Genomic DNA, 19,631 nt, shown 5'->3' with positions numbered 1-19,631 from the left:
TTTGTATTTAACTAGTTGAAAAATGAAATGTTTCCAGCATATAAAATAGGTTTATCACAGGGAAGGACTCATTCATTTAGTATGTAAATACCTTTGACATTTAATATGTAAACACCTTTGAATAGAATGCTTGCGTTTTGATTGACTAACTTTGAAATTAAGCATATTTAGTAGAACCCTTACTTGGGAAATCCAGTTGTCTAAATCAGTGACGGATATAAAGTTGCCAAAATAGCTCTTTTTAAAAAGATGAGTAATTTGATTTTCAATATACATACAAAGGAACATCTTAAGTTATAGAATTTATGAATTGTAATTTAATTATTGTAAATAACTACCAGTTATTTGAGTATTTTACTTTTTTTTAATTTTAAAATTTCATCTGCCTGTATTTGCCATTAAGAAATGTTGTGACTGAAATGTTAATTTCACAAGAAGGGAATTATTTTTAGGATAAAAAAAATTCAGTTGTGCAGGTCAGTGAGAAATTGAGTTACTTTTGTGTATTCATGCTGTTCAAACTCAATCGTTAGGGCATCATGGTGGCTCAGTGGTTAGCACTGCTGCTTCACAGCGCCAGGGACCCGGATTTGATTCCAGCCCAGGGTGACTGTCAATGTGGAGTTTACACATACTCCTGTGTCTGCGTGGGTCTGCTCTGGGTCCTCCGGTTTCCTCCCACAGTCCAAAGATGTGCAGGTTAGATTAATTGACCATGCCAAAATGCCCATCGTGTCAGGGATGTGTAGGCTAGGTGCATCAGTCAGGAGAAATGTGGAGTACTAGGGTGGAGAAGTGGGTCTGGGTGGGATACTCTTTGAGTAGGATACTTGTTGGGTTGAATGGCCTGTTTTCACATTGTAGGGATTCTATGATTCTATGATTATTCCTTTCTTGCAGATATGTTTAACAGGAAACAATGTTGCCTTTAAATTAATCAAAATGCATTTGTTGGAATTCTGTTACACAGCCACCTGTCAACACATTTAGGCAACAAATTTGATCATAGTGCTGAAGCCATTGTGCCTACGTTGTTTAACCTCGTCCCAAACTGTGCAAAAGTTATGGCAACATCTGGAGTAGCAGCAATTAGGTGCATCATCCGTGTGAGTACATTGTGTTATGCGTCTTTTCTTCAAACTTGCCTTAGCGATTTTTTTTTATTAGATATTTTTATTAGAAATTTAACATTTTTACGAGTTTACAAAAATAAACAAAACTCTCAAGTACAAACATTGATATACAATTAAATCTTAAATAAATAATAACCAAAATTTAACAAAAGAAAAATACCAAGAAAAAAAAACAAAACTCAACTAACTACTAATCTAACCTACAACTAACCAGAGTGTATAATTAAGTCTCTTACATTATTCAAATAAGAGAGAGAAAAGAAAAAAAACAACAGATAATACAGAAATTGGGTAGTGAGATGCATGCTCGGAATGTGTTAACATCAAATGTAACGAAACCCGTATTCGTGCGGGATTCCTTTCCCAAGGGGCCCCGGACCAGCCAGGTTCGTAATCTCAATTAAATAAAAGCCCTTGTTAGGATAGCCGAAATATCTGTATTTATATAATTCAAGAAGAGCTGCCATATTTTATGAAGTAATTCGGTCTTTCGATACACCATATTTGTAAGGAAGCCAAGGGGAATACATTCCATAATTACTGTGTGCCAATTTGAAAGTCTAGGGGGGCCCTCAGCCACCCAGTTTACCAAAATATTTTTCCTTTCACAGAAAGAATAGAAAATAATCTCTTCCCCTGCATATCCAGGGAGGGTAAGTTCGAAAAGCCCAAAAGGAGAGATACAGGGTCCACTTTAATTTCCGTTCCTAAAATTTTTGTCAGGGTACTTGCTACTTTAGTCCAGTATCTACGGATCTTATGACAGGTCCATAGGCAATGCACAAGAGTGCCAACCTCTATTTTACATTTGGGACACATTGGAGATGCTCCTGCCTTAAATTTTGCCAATCGATCCGGTGCTATATGGGCCCTATGAAGTATCTTCAGCTAGGTAGCCTGAGTTCTGTTGCAGATCGTGATTCTTCTGGCGTTTTCCCAAATGTCATTCCACGTTTTTATAGAGATTTCTAGTCCCAAATCCTGATCCCACGTTTTAAACAGATTGTCCATATCTCCCGATACTTCATCATGTAGTAAATCATAATATTACTGACGGAAGATACCCCCATTGGTCGTAGCACTCTACATTTTCTATTTGATTTATAAAGACTATCTAATAACGTACTTGTCTTCTGTACATAATCTCGAATTTGGAAGTATCGAAAGAGGTCTCCATTAGGTGATCCGAATTTCTAACGCAGCTGTTCAAAAGACATCAGGACCCCTATTTTAAATAGGTCCCCCTAGTCATGAGATACCCCTGGATCTCCAGAGTTTAAAAGTGGCGTCTGTAAACCCTGGTTGGAATCCCCATGCTCCTACTGTCGGCAAACAGGGGGATGTTTTATGTGAGTTGCCGTCATTTTACCGCATTATATTCCAAGCTTTAATTGTGTTTAGTATTATAGGGTTTTTACAGTGATCCGTAATGATTTTCCTCTTGTCTGAAAATAAAAGGTTAATAAGTGGGCATTTTACTTGAGAAGCCTCGATGTCCAGCCAGATTGATTGCGGATCAGACAAGACCCATTTAGCTATGTAACTTAATAGGGAACTTAACTGATATTTCCTAAAATCTGGGAAGTCCAATCCTCCCCTTACCTGTGGAAGCTGTAGTTTCTTCAGTTTAATGAGGGGCCGTCTATGATTCCAGATAAAGGAACCCAACCAGCCATATAATTTACGTAGTGCCAGCCTCGACAGCATCACCGGAAGCATTCTCATAGCGTATAGGAGACGGGGTAGGACATTCATTTTAATTAGTGCTATTCTACCCAGCCAGGAAATTGGAAGGTCTCCCCATTACTGGAGGTCCTGCCTTATCTTTCCAGTAAATGCACAAAGTCAGCCTTGTATAACTGACCAAATACTGGCATAATAAAAATGCCTAAATATAAGAAACCCTCCAGGGACCACCAAAAGGGAAAGTGGGATCCGTCCACTAAGTGGGGTATCATAGCAAGGCCACCCATCGGCATAGCCTCCGATTTTGAAAAATTAATTTTATAGCCTGAGAATGCGCTAAATGTATTAGTAACTTGGATTAAGCGAGGTACGGACCTCAGAGGATTACTGAAGAATAGAAGAACATCATCTGCATAAAGAGTAATTTTATGTTTACCTGTACCAATCCTCGGAGCCGTTATATTAGGATCAGCCCGTATAGCTTCTGCTCGTGGTTCAATTATTAGCGTAAATAACAGTGGCGAGAGAGGACATCCCTGACGGCAGCCCCTATCCACACTGAAGCTATCCGAACCTAATCCATTGGTAACCACAACTGCTTTGGGACCACTATACAATGTTGAGACCCATTCGGTAAACACCTTTCCAAAGCCAAACCTTTCCAATGTGTAAAACAAATATGACCATTCAACCCTATCGAATGCCTTTTCTGCGTCTAATGAGACTACTACTCCTGATGGCAGGCTTGAATCATATTCAAAACCCTTCTAATATTATTGGATGATCTAAGGCCCTTAATAAACCCTGTCTGATCCTCCTTTATGATATGTGGCAATACCCTTTCTAGTCTCAATGCTAACGTTTGAGAAAGGATTTTAAAATCTACATTTAGCAAGGATATTGGTCTGTATGACGCACAATCTTCTGGATCCTTTCCTTTTTTAAGGATAAGAGAGATATTTACCTCTTTCTACAAAGGCGGGAGACACCCTGACTGTATGCATAGTTATACATGTCCATAAGTGGACCAGCCAATATTCCTGTAAATTCTTTATAGAATTCAGATTGAAAACCATCTGGGCCAGGTGTCTTACTGCTCTGAAGTTGCCTGATTGCGTCAAGTGTTTCTTGGACTGTTAGAGGAGCATTTAAGACCGATACCTGTTCCGGAGTTAGGTGCGGAAAGGTCAAATTTTTAAAAAATGATTGCATCCTCCTAATCCTGTCTTCACAATCCTGCGATTTATATAAGTCAGAATAAAATTTTCTAAAGATTGCATTAATCCTTTTATGATCATGAGTCAAAATACCCGTACTTTCCTTGATAGACGTGATAGTTTGAGGGGCCATTTTTTTCTTTGCAAGAAATGCTAAGTATCGACCCGGTTTGTCGCCAAATTCATATAACCTTTGTTTTGCAAATAATATTTCCCTCTTAGCCGTTAGGGTAAGTGTGGTGTTTAGAGCTGTCCTTTGCAATTTGATAATAGAAGGTCTGTCAGCGTATGCTGTTTCAGCTGCTTTTAAGCTAGCTTCGAGCAGACGCTGTTGTTCTCCCTTTAATTTTTTTCTGGGTCGCTGAGTAGGAGATGATCAAACCTCACGCATAAGCTTTGATGGTCTCCCATATCATTGATGGATTGCTAGCCATACCTAAATTAATTTCTAAAAAAGTTTTAAATTCTTGAGAGAAGTACTTTACAAATTTACTATCTTTCATCAGGAAGGGGTCCATACGCTAATGCCAAGGGGATGTCCCGTTGTTCCTCGCCTTGATTTCCATATATACAGCATCGTGATCGGAAATTGCTATACTATCTATTTTACAGGATGATATGGAATTTTAGAAAATCGAGGGGGCAAAAAACATATCAAATCTGGTATGACATTTATGTGGATTGGAGTGAAAAGAAAAATCTCTGCCCTGTTGATGAAGACATCTCCATGCATCTACTAATCCTAATTCTTTGTTCAGATCCACCAATTGTCTAGATCTGGGAGATACTCCTGCAGTACTCTATGGAGTCCTATCTATTTACGGATCCATAATACAATTAAAGTCTCCCCCTATAGTTATATGACGGGCACCAAGAGCCATCAATTTTGAAAAGGCTTCCGTTATAAATTTAAAGGGGTGTGCCAGGGGGCAGTACAAATTTAAAATCCCATATTCCTCTCCATTTATAAGGGCTTTAATCAGAATATATCTTCCAGATCCATCTTTTATCTGATTTAGGATTTTGAAAGGGAAATTCTTCCGAATAAGAATAACAACTCCCCTACTTTGAGCTAAAAGAAGAAAAAAAGGCCTGATCAAATCCACCCTGTCGTAATTTCAAGTGTTCTTTATCCAATAGGTGTGTCTCCTGTAGGAGAGCTATATCAATTCTTTCTTTCTTGAGATTTGATAATATTTTCTTCCTTTTGACTGGCGACTTACTCCCCTTGACATTCCAGGTGCACCACTTAACCGACTGATCAACCATAATCGTCCGGGTAAATCCGAAACCCCTCGGGAGGAGAAACCCTATCCAGAACATCCCAAGCATAGAGCGTATAAAATTCACAAAAATAAAGGCTTTCTAATACACTCACAATAGTATAATAAAAAACTATTTCTAAATAATAAAAAAATCATATTTAAATGGAGATTTTTCCCCCTTGTTCCCAGGGGGTGTCACTTCCTTTCCAAAGGTCCATCATATCCTCTCCCAACTAGTGTCCCACCCTTGACCCAGGTGCTCCTCAATAGGATGAGGAGAATTCAAATATACTACAGAGCTAGAATTAACAGCGAGCACCCTACCCACACCAACACCTGGATATATTTGGTAATGTTAATACCATGTATAAACATATATAACTATAAAATTACAACCTCAACAAATAATAATTAAATATAATAATACAAAATAACAAGGGAAAACAACCCCACTCCTAAAGACAGAAATAAAATAGGATAAGGTAACCACCTCCCTCCACCAACATTAACTAGACCCCCTGGCTTATATATATATAAAATAATAAAAAAAACCAAGGGGTGGGGGGGAGAAATCATTAAGTAGAGAACAAATAAATAAATTCCTCTCCCCACCTCACAAGATAATATTAAACAGTAAGGTTAAAAAAAAGAAAAGAGGGGGATATAAACCGGAGTGGAGGGAAGGCAAACCAACATCAATTATCTCTTACAATTTATCTAAGAGAGTCCAAAAATTCCTTAGCCTTTTCCGGCGATCCAAAGTTATACACGGATCCTTCATGGTTAAAACATAGCGTCGCTGGATAGCATAAGGAGTACTGAATATTTAAGTCCCTTAAACACTCCTTCGCCTCATCGAATGCCTTCCTCTTTCGGACCAGAGCTGGGGAAAAGTCCTGGAATAACATGATCTTGGATCCTTTATAGATCATGGCTTGGGAATCTTTTCCAAGATTTCTAGAGGCTTCTAGGAGTATCTGCCTCTCCTTATAGCTCTGCAGTCGGAACAGGACCGGGTGGGGGTGCTGGTCCGAGCCGGGCCCGCGTATTGCAACCCGGTAGGCCCATTCCACCCTTACCTGGCCTGATCTAGCCTCCAGATTTAAAAGTTGTGGAAGCCACCGTTCGAGGAACACTGTCAGCTGGCCTTCCCCTTCCCGTTTGAGCAGGCCCAGCAAACGGATATTTTTTCGACGACCTCGATTATTGTGGTCATCAATGTTGTTCAAGAGTCCAGACCCGATCCACGGCCGATTGCGCTGTAGTTTCGGAGGTCGTGGCCTTTAGCTCCACCCCTCCGACTCGGCACTCGATTTCCTTAATGTCTCGGTCATGCTTTTGTAGCGCGGCCAAGAGTGAGTACCATCAGCTTCGGGACTCTTCAATAAAGCGTCGATCTTCGCATCCAGTTTGGAGATAATTTCCACGAGGCTCGCCACTGTAGTAAGTCCCCCAGGGCAGCTGCAGACGCCTCTGCTGCAGCTGGAGAGGGTGGGGGAGGGGTTCCTGCTTGCTGAGAGCTGCGGGCTGCCTTCCCTTTAATCATTTTTATTGAAGATTAGATTGTTTAAATTTAATACTAAGCAACTAATTAAATTAAACAGCTATTTTAAATGATTTGGTGAGTGTGATGGGGGTGGATGACCCACTTTGCCCAAGTCTTGGGAGTAGCACTGTAGACTCAGACTTGCTGGGTTGCTGCCATCTTGGATCCCCCGTCTTAGCAATTCTTTAATCGTTTTTCATTCTTATTCGTTCATTGTGCACGGTGAGGAGGAATTACTGAGGTCCTTTTGCACTATTTATGAACAATATTGACTTAAATGATTCCTGTTTCATATATTATCTTCACCTATCCTCAGGAATGTCTGAGATTCGTTACTGATGGATTTCACCATCAGGACAATACGATATTTTTACATTGTCCTTCACTGCCAGATTATCTTTGAAGCATGTACTATTATGAAAACATAGTTAGTTGGTCATACAGATCTTGATTAATGTTAAGTGTGTACTAATCAGGACATTTGCAGGACATTACCAGTGTAAAGGAGACGAGAGAGCAATATCTCAGAATAAAGGGGTGCCAATTTAAGACTGAGATGAGGAGAAATGTCTTCTCCCAGAGGGTTAGAGTCTTTGGAACTCCTTCCCATAAAGAGCTGTGGGAGCAGGGACCTTGTGTATATTTAACCTGAGATAGATAGCTTCTTTATCAGTAGGGGAATCAAAGGTTACAGGGGAAAGGCAGGAAAGTAAAAGTTAATGTGAGGAATGTCTAATCAGCTACGGTCCTATTTAATAAAGAAGATTTCCTGTTCTTATTTCTTATGGGAACATCATTTTATAGTGTATGAGAAGAGAGTGCTGATTTGTTGAAAGTCAGCACTGATTGGTGGAGCTGTTGCTATGGAGAATGCACCAACCAGATGATAACTGACAGTTAACTGCCAAGTTTTCGCAGCTACACTGGCACCACCCCCCACCTTTCCTCCGCTACATCGATGATTGTATCGGCGCTGCCTCATGCTCCCACGAGGAGGTTGAACAGTTCATCCAACTTACCAACACCTTTCACCCCGACCTCAAATTTACCTGGACTATCTCAGACTCCTCCCTCCCCTTCCTAGACCTTTCCATTTGTATCTCGGGCGACCGAATCAATACGGACATCTACTACAAACCGACCGACTCCCACAGCTACCTAGACTACACCTCCTCCCACCCTGGCCCCTGTAAAAACGCCATCCCATACTCCCAATTCCTTCGTCTCCGCCGCATCTGCTCCCAGGAGGACCAGTTCCAATAACGTACAACCCAAATGGCCTCCTTCTTCAAAGACCGCAATTTCCCCCCAGATGTGATCGACGATGCCCTCCACCACATCTCCTCCACTTCCCGCTCCTCCGCCCTTGAACCCCGCCCCTCCAATCGCCACCAGGACGGAACCCCACTGGTCCTCACTTACCACCCCACCAACCTCCACATACATTGTATCATCTGTCGTCATTTCCGCCACCTCCAAATGGATCCCACCACCAGAGATATATTTCCCTATCAGCGTTCCGAAAAGACCACTCCCTCCGTGACTCCCTCGTCAGGTCCACACCCTCCACCGACCCAACCTCCACTCCCGGCACCTTCCCCTGCAACCGCAAGAAATGCAAAACTTGCGCCCACACCTCCCCCCTTACTTCCCTCCAAGGCCCAAGGGATCCTTCCATATCCACCACAAATTCACCTGCACCTCCACACACATCATCTATTGCATCCGCTGCACCCGATGTGGCCTCCTCTATATTGGGGAAACAGGCCATCTCCTTGCGGAACGTTTCGGGGAACACCTCTTGGACACCCGGACCAACCAACCCAACCACCCCGTGGCTCAACACTTCAACTCCCCCTCCCACTCCACCAAGGACATGCAGGTCCTTGGACTCCTCCATCGCCAGACCATAGCAACACAACGGCTGGAGGAAGAGCGCCTTATCTTCCGCCTAGGAACCCTCCAACCACAAGGGATGAACTCAGATTTCTCCAGTTTCCTCATTTCCCCTCCCCCCACCTTGTCTCAGTCAAATCCCTCGAACTCAGCACCGCCCTCCTAATCGGCAATCTTGTTCCTGACCTCTCCGCCCCCCCCCCCGCTCCGGCCCATCACCCTCACCTTGACCTCCTTCTACCTATCGCATTTCCAACGCCCCCTCCCCCAAGTCCCTCCTCCCTACCTTTTATCTTAGCCTGCTTGGCACACTTTCCTCATTCCTGATGAAGGGCTCATGCCCGAAACGTCGATTCTCCTGCTCTTTGGATGCTGCCTGACCTGGTGCACTTTTCCAGCAGCACATTTTCAGCTCTGACCGCCAGTATCTGCAGACCTCACTTTCTCCTTTAAATTTAAATCAGGCATGTTAACTCTGACCTGTGAAATGAACCAGAGAATAGCTGTCTCCTTTTTATGAAGTTGAAGCAAATGCAGAGTGTGTGCATGTTATTTCTGTCAATGAAGAAGAGTCCTATGTAATTAGCTTTCATTACACACAGATGTGCGATACTCTCAGCCCAACTAATTGTCTTAAATTGGTTGTCAGCATAATTATTAAGTGTTTGGTATTATTTAGTAAATGTTCTTCAATTGTAGAATCACACCTAATGTTGGATTTTTTTGTGTTTTTCAAGCACAGGCTGTTTGGTTATGGTCAGTGTCTTGCCTCTTGCGAACATCCAAAGGGGCATGCTGGTTGATACAGTCATTAAGTCTTTGGGATATATGACCTTCATATCTAGAGACACATCGCATTGCAGATTCATACACCACATTTGTCATTTGTATAATATGCAGAATATCTTGTTGCCTTTATTATAGTATCCTGTTAGTGGTAAACATCACTCATATTGTTAATGTGCAGAAACAGTGTGAAACAACTAACTTTACTATTCCACAACTGTTTTGAGTGACCTTACCCCTATATAATCTGAGGTAGACTGGGTACTTTTCAGGACTAAAAGTGTCTGAAAATGTTACATAGAGATGCATCTTGATAGAACAACGAAACTTGATTGAAATAGTATTAACTTATTATTTTCTTCATGCAGCACACTCATGTTCCAAGGTTGATTCCCTTAATAACTAGCAATTGTACTTCAAAGTCAGTGGCTGTGAGGCGGTAAGACAACACTATTTGCTTTTCATCTTTTGTTTTTACGAAGATTGTTTGTTTTTCTAGATTGTGTAGTTGATTGAAGTCAAGACAAAATTGAGAATAGCAACTTTTGTAATGCCCGTTTTCAGTAAGTTTCCAAATGTCAATATTTGAGGAGATGTGAATAAAGGGACCGAGAACAGTTGAAAGCCAAGTGGGTGAGGGGATTTAATTACATTGGAGGAGAAAATGAGTTGAATAGTCGAGTTAGCTGAGGGAAGTTCAGTTGGCTGCATATCATGGGAAGAGTGGGCATCTCATCACCTACTGGCAGAAACCAATTGACTGTGCATTTGCACTCCATTAACATGCTTAACTAAACGGAGTTCTATCTTCAAGGTAAGTCAGCAGCGCATCAAAAGCTGGTGTCTCCAGTTTCCCAACAAATCAGATATGGGATGCCACTGGTGAGATTCTTCAATAGTTTCAAGATGAGGTATATCTTTGTCTTACTCGGAGGTGAAGGGAAGGAAAGCAGATGGTCCAGTAGCAGTCAGGAAGATGAATTGAGAAGAAAATGATAGTACCAGTGAGATCTTGAAATGGTGCTGCAGTTTTGCTAGCAGAAGGATGATATCAGTTGTTGGAACCTCAAAAAGGGTACTACTGTAGGTCCCTGACATGTGAAGGAAGGGATAGTAGGAGGTGTCTGAAGTGGGCCAGTCCTGTGTCTGGCATACAGGACGAGTCTCTGGTTGCAGAGGCCTTCTCCTCTGTGTCCAAGAGAGGCAACCCTGTCACACATGGTGGGTCAACAGCAGGGAAAGTGATATCAAGCTTAAGTCATGGCATGTGCACCTGGAGATGGGGGCAGGTCAGTGGCTTTTGAGGAAAAGCTTAAGTATACTTTGCCAAGTAATGGATGCTGAAGGAAGGTTCAAAGAAGACCGCAGTCAGACCAAAGGTGAGGGACGAGGGTTGAGGGTCAATGACTCATGGTCAAGGATGATTATTGGAGGCTCCAGGATGTTTGTAGTAAGGACCAGGCTAATGGGAGGCTGAAAAGAGATGGGAGGAAGCTTGAGGATGACACAGTTCATGGACATGGATGGCTGCAGAGTTTCGGTATATGTCCATTGAAATGGTGGCAAAGAAAGTGTGAGCTCCCAAAATATCAGGTTTCGTGAGAGAAACCACGATGGGTTAGCAGGGATTCAGAGTTTGGCCCGTAGAATGTCATGCATTCTCACCAGGGGTAGCTACTGAAGGAAGACCATATAATGAAGACCATATAAATAGAGGTAGTTATATCTTTACATGCCTTCTCCACTCAGTTTACTTTGTGAATTCCTTATGGGGCTCACCGTCCTAACTTATGACACTGCAGATGGTGAAGGAGAGACTTCGCCAGGAGACGGTCTTGGTCACACAACAAGGGGTCACAAGGCCAGCAGGTAACACCACCCAAGGGTAACTGAAGTCAGGAAGAATTCAATCATTTCGGAGAACATTGGTGCATCAGTGCATGTACAGAAAGTGGCCCCTCTATCTTCATATGTCAGTGGGTGTTAGTTGCTGATACATGTGCTGTCTTTCAACAAAACCTGTTGCCCCATGGCTTTGGAGAGAGTCCCATGCCCGTTTCCCTTACAGTTACTAGAGCCCTAAATTATTTAGCCAGCATCTCATTCCTGGGCTTCATCCCAAGAGAGCTCCGCATGAGACTTCTTGAGCTGCAGTACATAGGTGCAAGGATGAGGTGACTAATGACCTGTTCACAAAGGCCAACAAACTCATTTGACACAAACAAGTGCTGATAGCTAGGCTGCAAGAGCAATTCAGTGAGGAATCATCGTGAGGAACCTGCCAGTACATGGGGTAATTGACTGCATTCATGTGGACATTAAAGCTCCCTAAAAACAGCCAACTGCGTTTGTCAATCAGTTGGAGTTTCAGTCCCTTAATGATGTAGTCAGACCTCCAGAATGCGATTATGCAGGTCTGTGCTCAAACTCCCAGCTTCCACAGCTGTATGAGGTCCCTGTCAATGTGCAGTGCTGGATCCTAGATGACAAGTAGCAGACGCAGGTTGGCTAAGATCTGACAGCGGTGCCAGGAAATATGCAGAATCTTGTGTGGATGGTAGAGAAGACCATCCAAGTCTTGCATTCACTGTTGTTCCGAAATGTGAACACATGGCTTCGTCCTCGAAAAATTCGGTGACTGCCATGGAGAGCCAAGTTTATTGCATGATCCATATGCATGAAAACCTGCCTGAAGCTCTGACCACAGGCTCGGTATCCCACTGGCTAAAGTGATGGTAATTCTAGAGGCACCATTAAAGACTGAGAGGAAGGAGGAGTAACATCTTTTCTGGGATTGACTGAGATGGAAAGGGATTCTTCTCCAGGGACTCCCTGGGTCAGTGGATGCTCTTCATCGTATCTGCTCATAAATTCAGGACCTTCAACAGTTGAGGCCAAGGAGGCGCCCAGTAGGTCAATGCCCTTAAGGCCATGACCACTAGAAGACATCTGCCACAGTCAGCATATGCAGTAGGACATTGTTGTCAGCAGTCTGCCTCCTCTTTCAGCTGAAGTCAGGTTTGTATCAAGGCATGGTGTGCACAGTGATAAATTATTTTTTTATGGGCACAATTATGACATTAATGTTCAAATTGTAAATTTATGGACTTGCATGTGCAACGTGACTGAACATGCACTGTCTACTAGACATCATGTAAATGACATGCCAAGGAGATTGTCCACTTATGAACCTAGAACCATAGAAATGATGCAGCACAGAAGGGGGCCACTCAGCCTATTTAGTCCATCCCCACCCAAACACACAGACGGCCTTTCTTATCTCATCTTCCTGCATTTGGCCCATAGCCATATGACTTACAGCACTTAACGATCAGATTCAGGTACTTTTCAGAAGAGTTTAGAGTCTTCCGTTATGACTATTTTGTCCAGTATCTCATAATGCTCCTCTTGGCTTGCTATATCCAAATTGTCCCTTTCCTTTGTGAATACAGAGGTGAAAGGTTCATTTAAAATTCTTCCCATACCTGACAATTACCTGTCAGTGTATTGCTTATAATAGCTTTAGTGAGTTATGTGTAAGCATGAAGTCTTTGTTTTCAGGGCAGTCATCTCTTTTCAGCCTGTGAGATATAGGTCAACTTCCTTTGTACTTTAGGTCATAAGAGATGTGGCCATTGATGTATCTTCAGATGGAGGCTGGCAAATGTGGGTACATGCATAATAGATAAGGTTTGCAACTGAGCTACTGATGGCCATTTAGACTCCTTATTCCTGAGCAAAGCAAATGAAAGTGAGTCATCTCTTCCCTGCCCTTGGGATTTTGGAGAAATGCAGTGATATTTCTGTACTCTTCCTCACATTCCTCATTGTAACATCATCTGAGAAGCTTAGTGGCTATCATCCAGGTTGTCACATAGCAACCCCTCTTCCCCTTATGTGGAAACATTGTGCAATGAAATTGAGGATGTACCCTGTGGCGTGTATTGGAATGTCCCACTGGATTGTTAGTAGAGCGCACTTTCAGTGATTCTGAGGCCTGTTCTGTGATTGATTTGTGTGTGGTATTGTAATGCTTCCCTTCCTTTGGGGGAATGCATCATTAATTATCCTCATCATATGGATTGGCTTGACATTTTCTTCCAATCATTTTGGAACTGAGATCCCCAGAATTCATCTATGACAAAACAAAATAAAATTGTAAACAAGAGAAGTGGTGCTGTAATTTTATTTACCTTTTTCAGTTTTTTGGATAATTTTAATCATTAAATGAAATTTGAGTTAAAAATTTAGATTATATAAGTGCTTTTTGTTGTTCACACTTCGCATTTAGTGAGAAGGGTGCTTGAGCTAATTTGCTGCTGCTTTAGATATTATAGTCACTGATATAGGAATCAATAAACTAAACTGGCTCAGAAGGATGGTGCAGTCCTCGTGTAGCCAACTGATTTTACTGTTTGTGCAGATCATTACTGTCTTCACAATGGGAGAAAACCCTTTTGGGACACTGCAATTCCAATGAAAGCTGTTTTGACTGAGAGATTTCATTGGACGATAGGGTTTTAGGACTGTCTCTTTCATTCTTGGTCAGTTCTGTCTGACAACAAACTTACACAATAATGCTAATACAATAAATTACAGAAAGAAATTGTGTAACATTGAACAGAACCCTTTTGATCCGATTAGAGTCATAGTCATAGAGATGTACAGCATGGAAATAGACCCTTCGGTCCAACCCGTCCATGCCGACCAGATATCCCAACCCAATCTAGTCCCACCTGCCAGCACCCGGCCCATATCCCTCCAAACCCTTCCTATTCATATACCAATCCATTAGCCTATTAAATGTTGCAATTGTACCAGTCTCCACCACATCCTCTGGCAGCTCATTCCATACATGTACCACCCTCTGCGTGAAAAAGTTGCCCTTTAGGTCTCTTTTATATTTTTCTCCTCTCACACTAAACCTTTGCCCTCTAGTTCTGGCCCCCCCGACCCCAGGGAAAAGACTTTGTCTATTTATTCTATTCATGCCCCTCATAATTTTGTAAACTTCTATAAGGTCACCCCTCAGCCTCCGACGCTCCAGGGAAAACAGCCCCAGCCTGTTCAGCCTCTCCCTGTAGCTCAGATCCTCCAACTCTGGCAACATCCTTGTAAATCTTTTCTGAACCTTTTCAAGTTTCACAACATCTTTCCAATAGGAAGGAGACCAGAATTTCACGCAATATTCCAACAGTGGCCTAACCAATGTCCTGTACAGCTGCAACATGACCTCCTAACTCCTGTACTCAATACTCTGACCAATAAAGGAAAGCATACCAAACGCCTTCTTCACTATCCTATCTACTATAACTCTACTTTCAAAGAGCTATGAACCTGCACTTCAAGGTCTCTTCATTCAGCAACATTCCCTAGGACCTTACCATTAAGTGTATAAGTCCTGCTAAGATTTGCTTTCCCAAAATGCAGCACCTCGCATTTATCTGAATTAAACTCCATCTTCCACTTCTCAGCCCATTGGCCCATCTGGTCCAGATCCTGTTGTAATCTGAGGTAACCCTCTTCACTGTCCACTACACCTCCAATTTTGGTGTCATCTGCAAACTTACTAACTTTACCTCTTATGCTCGCATCCAAATCATTTATGTAAATGACAAGAAGTAGAGTACCCAGTACCAATCCTTGTGATACTCCACTGGTCACAGGCTTCCAGTCTGAAAAACAACCCTCCATCACCACCCTCTGTCTTTGAGCCAGTTCTGTATCCAAATGGCTAGTTCTCCCTGTATTCCATGAGATCTAACCTTGCTAATCAGTCTCACATGGGGAACCTTATCGAATGCCTTACTGAAGGCCATATAGATCACATCTACTGCTCTGCCCTCATCAATATTCTTTGTTACTTCTTCAAAAAATTCAATCATGTTTATGAGACTTGATTCCCATGCACAAAGCCATGTTGACTATCGGTAATTAGTCCTTGCCTTTCCAAATACATGTACATCCTGTCCCTCAGGTTTCCCTCCAACAACTTGCCCACCACTGAGGTCAGGCTCACCAGTCTATAGTTCCCTGGCTTGTCTTTACCGCCCTTCTTAAACAGTGGCACCATGTTTGCCAACCTCCAGTCTTCTGGCACCTCACCTGTGACTATCGATGATACAAATATCTCAGCAAGAGGCCCAGCGATCACTTCTCTAGCTTCCCACAGAGTTCTCGGGTACACCTGATCAGGTCCTGAGGATTTATCCACTTTTAACTGTTTCAAGGTATCCAGCATTCCTCCTTTGTAATCTGGACATTTTGCAAGATGTCACCATCTATTTCCCTACAGTCTATATCTTCCATATCCTTTTCCACAGTAAATACTGATGCAAAATATTCATTTAGTATCTCCCCCATTTTCTGTGGTTCCACACAAAGGCTGCCTTGCTGATCTTTGAGGGGCCCTATTCTCCCCCTAGTTACTCTTTTGTCCTTAATATATTTGTAAAAATGCTTTGGATTCTCCTTAATTCTATTTGCCAAAGCTATCTCATGTCCCCGTTTTGCCCTCCTGATTTCCCTCTTAAGTATACTCCTACTTTCTTTCTACTCTTCTAAGGATTCACTCGATCTATCCTGTCTATACCTGACATATGCTTTCTTCTTTTTCTTAACCAAACCCTCAATTTCTTTAGTCATCCAGCATTCCCTATACCTACCAGCCTTCCCTTTCACCCTGACAGGAATATACTTTCTCTGGATTGTTATCTCATTTCGGAAGGCTTCCCATTTTCTTGCCGTCCCTTTCCCTGAGAACATCTGCCTCCAATCAGCTTTCGAAAATTCTTGCCTAATACCATAAAAATTGGCCCTTCTCCAGTTTAGAACTTCAACTTTTAGACCTGGTCTTTCCTTTTCCATCACTATTTTGAAACTAATAGAATTATGGTCACTGGCCCCAAAGTGCTCCCCCACTGACACCTCAGTCACTTGCCCTGCCTTATTTCCCAAGAGTAGGTCAAGTTTTGCACCTTCTCTCGTCAGTACATCCACATACTGAATCAGAAAATTGTCTTGTACACACTTAGAAATTCCTCTCCATCTAAACCTTTAACACTATCGCAGTCCCAGTCGATGTTTGGAAAGTTAAAATCTCCTACATAATTACCCTATTATTCTTACAGATAGCTGAGATCTCCTTACAAGTTTGTTTCTCAATTTCCCTCTGATTATTGGGGGGGTGTATAATACAATCCCAATAAGGTGATCATCCCTTTCTTATTTCTCAGTTCCACCCAAATAACTTCCCTGGATGTATTTCCGGGAATATCCTCCCTCAGCTCAGCTGTAATGCTATTCCTTATCAAAAATGCCACTCCCCCTCCTCTCTTGCCTCCCTTTCTATCCTTCCTGTAGCATTTGTATCCTGGAACATTAAGCTGCCAGTCCTGCCCATCCCTGAGCCATGTTTCCATAATTGCTATGATATCCCAGTCCCATGTTCCTAACCATGCCCTGAGTTCGTCTGCCTTCCCTCTTAGGCCCCTTGCTGAATGCAGTTTAATTTATTAGTCCTACCATGTCCCTGCCTACTCTGACTGTTTAACTCACTTCTGTTCTCAGCTGTACACGTCTCAGATCGATCTCTTTCTTCACTATCTCCCTGGCCACCTCCCTCCCTCTCCACCACCCCCCCCAACTCCCACCCCCCCACTCCCACCCCCTTACGAGTTTAAATCCTCCCAAGCAGTTCTAGCAAATTTCCCTGCCAGTATATTAGTCCCCTTCCAGTTTAGGTGCAATCCATCCTTCTTGTACAGGTCACTTCCACCCCAAAAGAGATTCCAATGATCCAAAAAAGTGAATCCCTCTCCCATACACCAGCTCCTCAGCCATGCATTCATCTGCTCCATCCTCCTATTCCTGCCCTCACTAGCTCATGGCACTGGGAGTAATCCAGATATTACTACCCTTGAGGGCCTCCTTTTTAAATTTCTGCCTAATTCTCTGTAATCTCCCTTCAGAGTCTCAACTTTTTCCCTTCCAATGTCGTTGGTTCCAATGTGGGCAATGACCTCCTGCTGGCCCCTCTCCCCCGTGAGAACATTCTGCACCCTCTCTGAGACATCTTTGATCCTGGCACCAGGGAAACAACACACCATTCTGATTTTTCTCTGCTGGCCACAGAAATGTCTGTCTGTACCTCTGACTACAAAATCCCCAAACACAATTGATCCTTTGGAAGCCGACGTACCCCTCTTTGCATTAGAGCCAGTCTCAATACCAGAAACTTGGCTGTTCATGCTACGTTCCCCTGAGAATCCATCACTCCCTACATTTTCCAAAACAGCATTCATGTTTGAATTGGGTATATCCGCAAAAGACTCCTACCCTAGGTGTCGACCTCTCTCACTCTTCTTGTAGTTAATCCATCTATGTGACTGTATCTGAGACTTTCCCCCCTTCCTATAACTGCCATCCATCACATACTGTTGCTGTTGCAAATTCCTCATCATTTCTATCTGTCTCTCCAACTGATCCACTCAATCTGATAAGATTCGCATTGAATAGCATTTATGGCAGATATAATCCGCAGTAACCCTTGAACTCTCTTTAAACTCCCATATCTGACAAGAAGTACATATCACTGCAAAGGCCATTTTTGCTCCTTCACAATCTACAGACCCAGAAAATAACACATCTTATTCCTCTACAAACACTGCCCCAGGTTAAATTAATAGCTATGGCTTATATTTTAAGTTTAATCAAGAGACTTATCTTCAAAAACATATAATCAAGAAAGAATTCACTATACTCACTACTGCAGCCTTTCTCTTGGACAGACGTAAAACAACAATTAACTTATCTGTTTCTGTGCTGTGAACTTCGCCCAACAGTTCCTCCAAGATTAGTTGTGAATTTCGCAGTGTGTTAATTTTCCCAGATGCTCTCCGATGTCCAGCGATACATGAATTCAACTCTCTCTCTCTCTCTCTCTCTCTCTCTCTCTCTCTCTCTCTCTCTCTCTCTCTCTCTCTCTCTCTCTCTCTCTCTCTCTCTCTCTCTCTCTCTCTCTCTGTGCTTCCTTTGTCTGCACTTCCCCCTTTTAAACTCCTGTTGTTTGACGTTTCTTTTCGAAAGTTCCAAAACAATGCAACAGCATATAAAACAGTCATTGCTACTCCTGGGATTCGAAGAAATCACCTCCAACACCTAAAATACCTCAAAAAAAAGAGCAGCTCTTCCAGCCAGAAATTTTTCCTGTCCTCCATCTTGGATTACCCAGAATTGCTGTTTTTGTGTGTGTACTCTAGCCATAGCCCTAGTTGCTCTCTGTTTTTGTTTCCAGATATGAAATACGGTGTCCACATTTCAAAAGCCTATCCCTGTTCCCAGCTGGGTGTGATCTTGGACTAGCTATCGTAAAACCTACAATTCTGCAGAGAGCAGGACGTAAAGTATAACTGTGTCCAGGGACTTTTGGTTCTGTTCAATGTTAGCTGATGAATTTTTTTTTCTGTAGCTTATTGTTTTAGTTCCCTTTTTAAAATAGTGCTTAGTCCATGTTAGTTTTTCTTTGTTTGTTACAATAATGTTCTCAAAAAAATTAAAATCTTGTCTTGCAAGATTTAGATAAGTCACTGAGAATTCATACATTTTGTATTTGTTATCAGCCTCTATGGAAATTGTATTTTGAAGGATGCAAAACCACAGTCAGGTATCATGTACACTGGAATTTGTCAGCATTTAAATAAACAAGATTTCACATTTGGTTTTATTGTATTTGTTGAAACGTTAATTTAGTTATGTCTATTGCTTAAACGCTTCTTGGAAGAGAGTATCTGTCTGTGAATGACGTGCAACAGTTTACAAAGATCAACTTAAAGGCCATGGCAGAAAACTAAAAATTATGTTGAAAAGTGGCAACTGGAAAGACAGAAATTGTTGAGATATTGGACCTATGTATGAAACTGGAGCAACAGCAAAATAATCCAGATTGCACACATTTCGCGTTAACTAGAATTCAGTTGCAGAAAAGAAAGAGAAATCAAATGAAAACCTGAATTTCCAAAGAAAGTAGAAGGAAAGTAGTGTGAAAATTTGAATTCTGATTTCAATTGGAAGGAAAAGCGAATTTCAGAGAGTAAATGAGCAG

General features: G+C 42.2%; 1 protein-coding gene across 8 annotated transcripts in view; it reads left to right on the top strand.

Annotated features, from left to right (window-relative positions):
• Nucleotides 1–19,631, top strand: part of clasp2 (cytoplasmic linker associated protein 2) — a 332,562-nt gene that overhangs the window by 134,200 nt on the left and 178,731 nt on the right. For all 8 annotated transcript variants that reach the window (XM_060822878.1, XM_060822864.1, XM_060822868.1 and 5 more), the window contains exons 12-13: nt 971–1,106; nt 9,898–9,968. In XM_060822878.1, the coding sequence (XP_060678861.1) occupies nt 971–1,106; nt 9,898–9,968 (207 nt within the window). The remainder of the gene's footprint in view (nt 1–970; nt 1,107–9,897; nt 9,969–19,631) is intronic.

Source organism: Hemiscyllium ocellatum, chromosome 4 (genome assembly GCF_020745735.1).
Source record: "Hemiscyllium ocellatum isolate sHemOce1 chromosome 4, sHemOce1.pat.X.cur, whole genome shotgun sequence".
Classification (NCBI taxonomy): Eukaryota; Metazoa; Chordata; class Chondrichthyes; order Orectolobiformes; family Hemiscylliidae; genus Hemiscyllium; species Hemiscyllium ocellatum.
The sequence above is the reverse complement of the archived record's forward strand: the minus strand, read 5'-3'. Positions and strand labels throughout refer to the sequence as shown.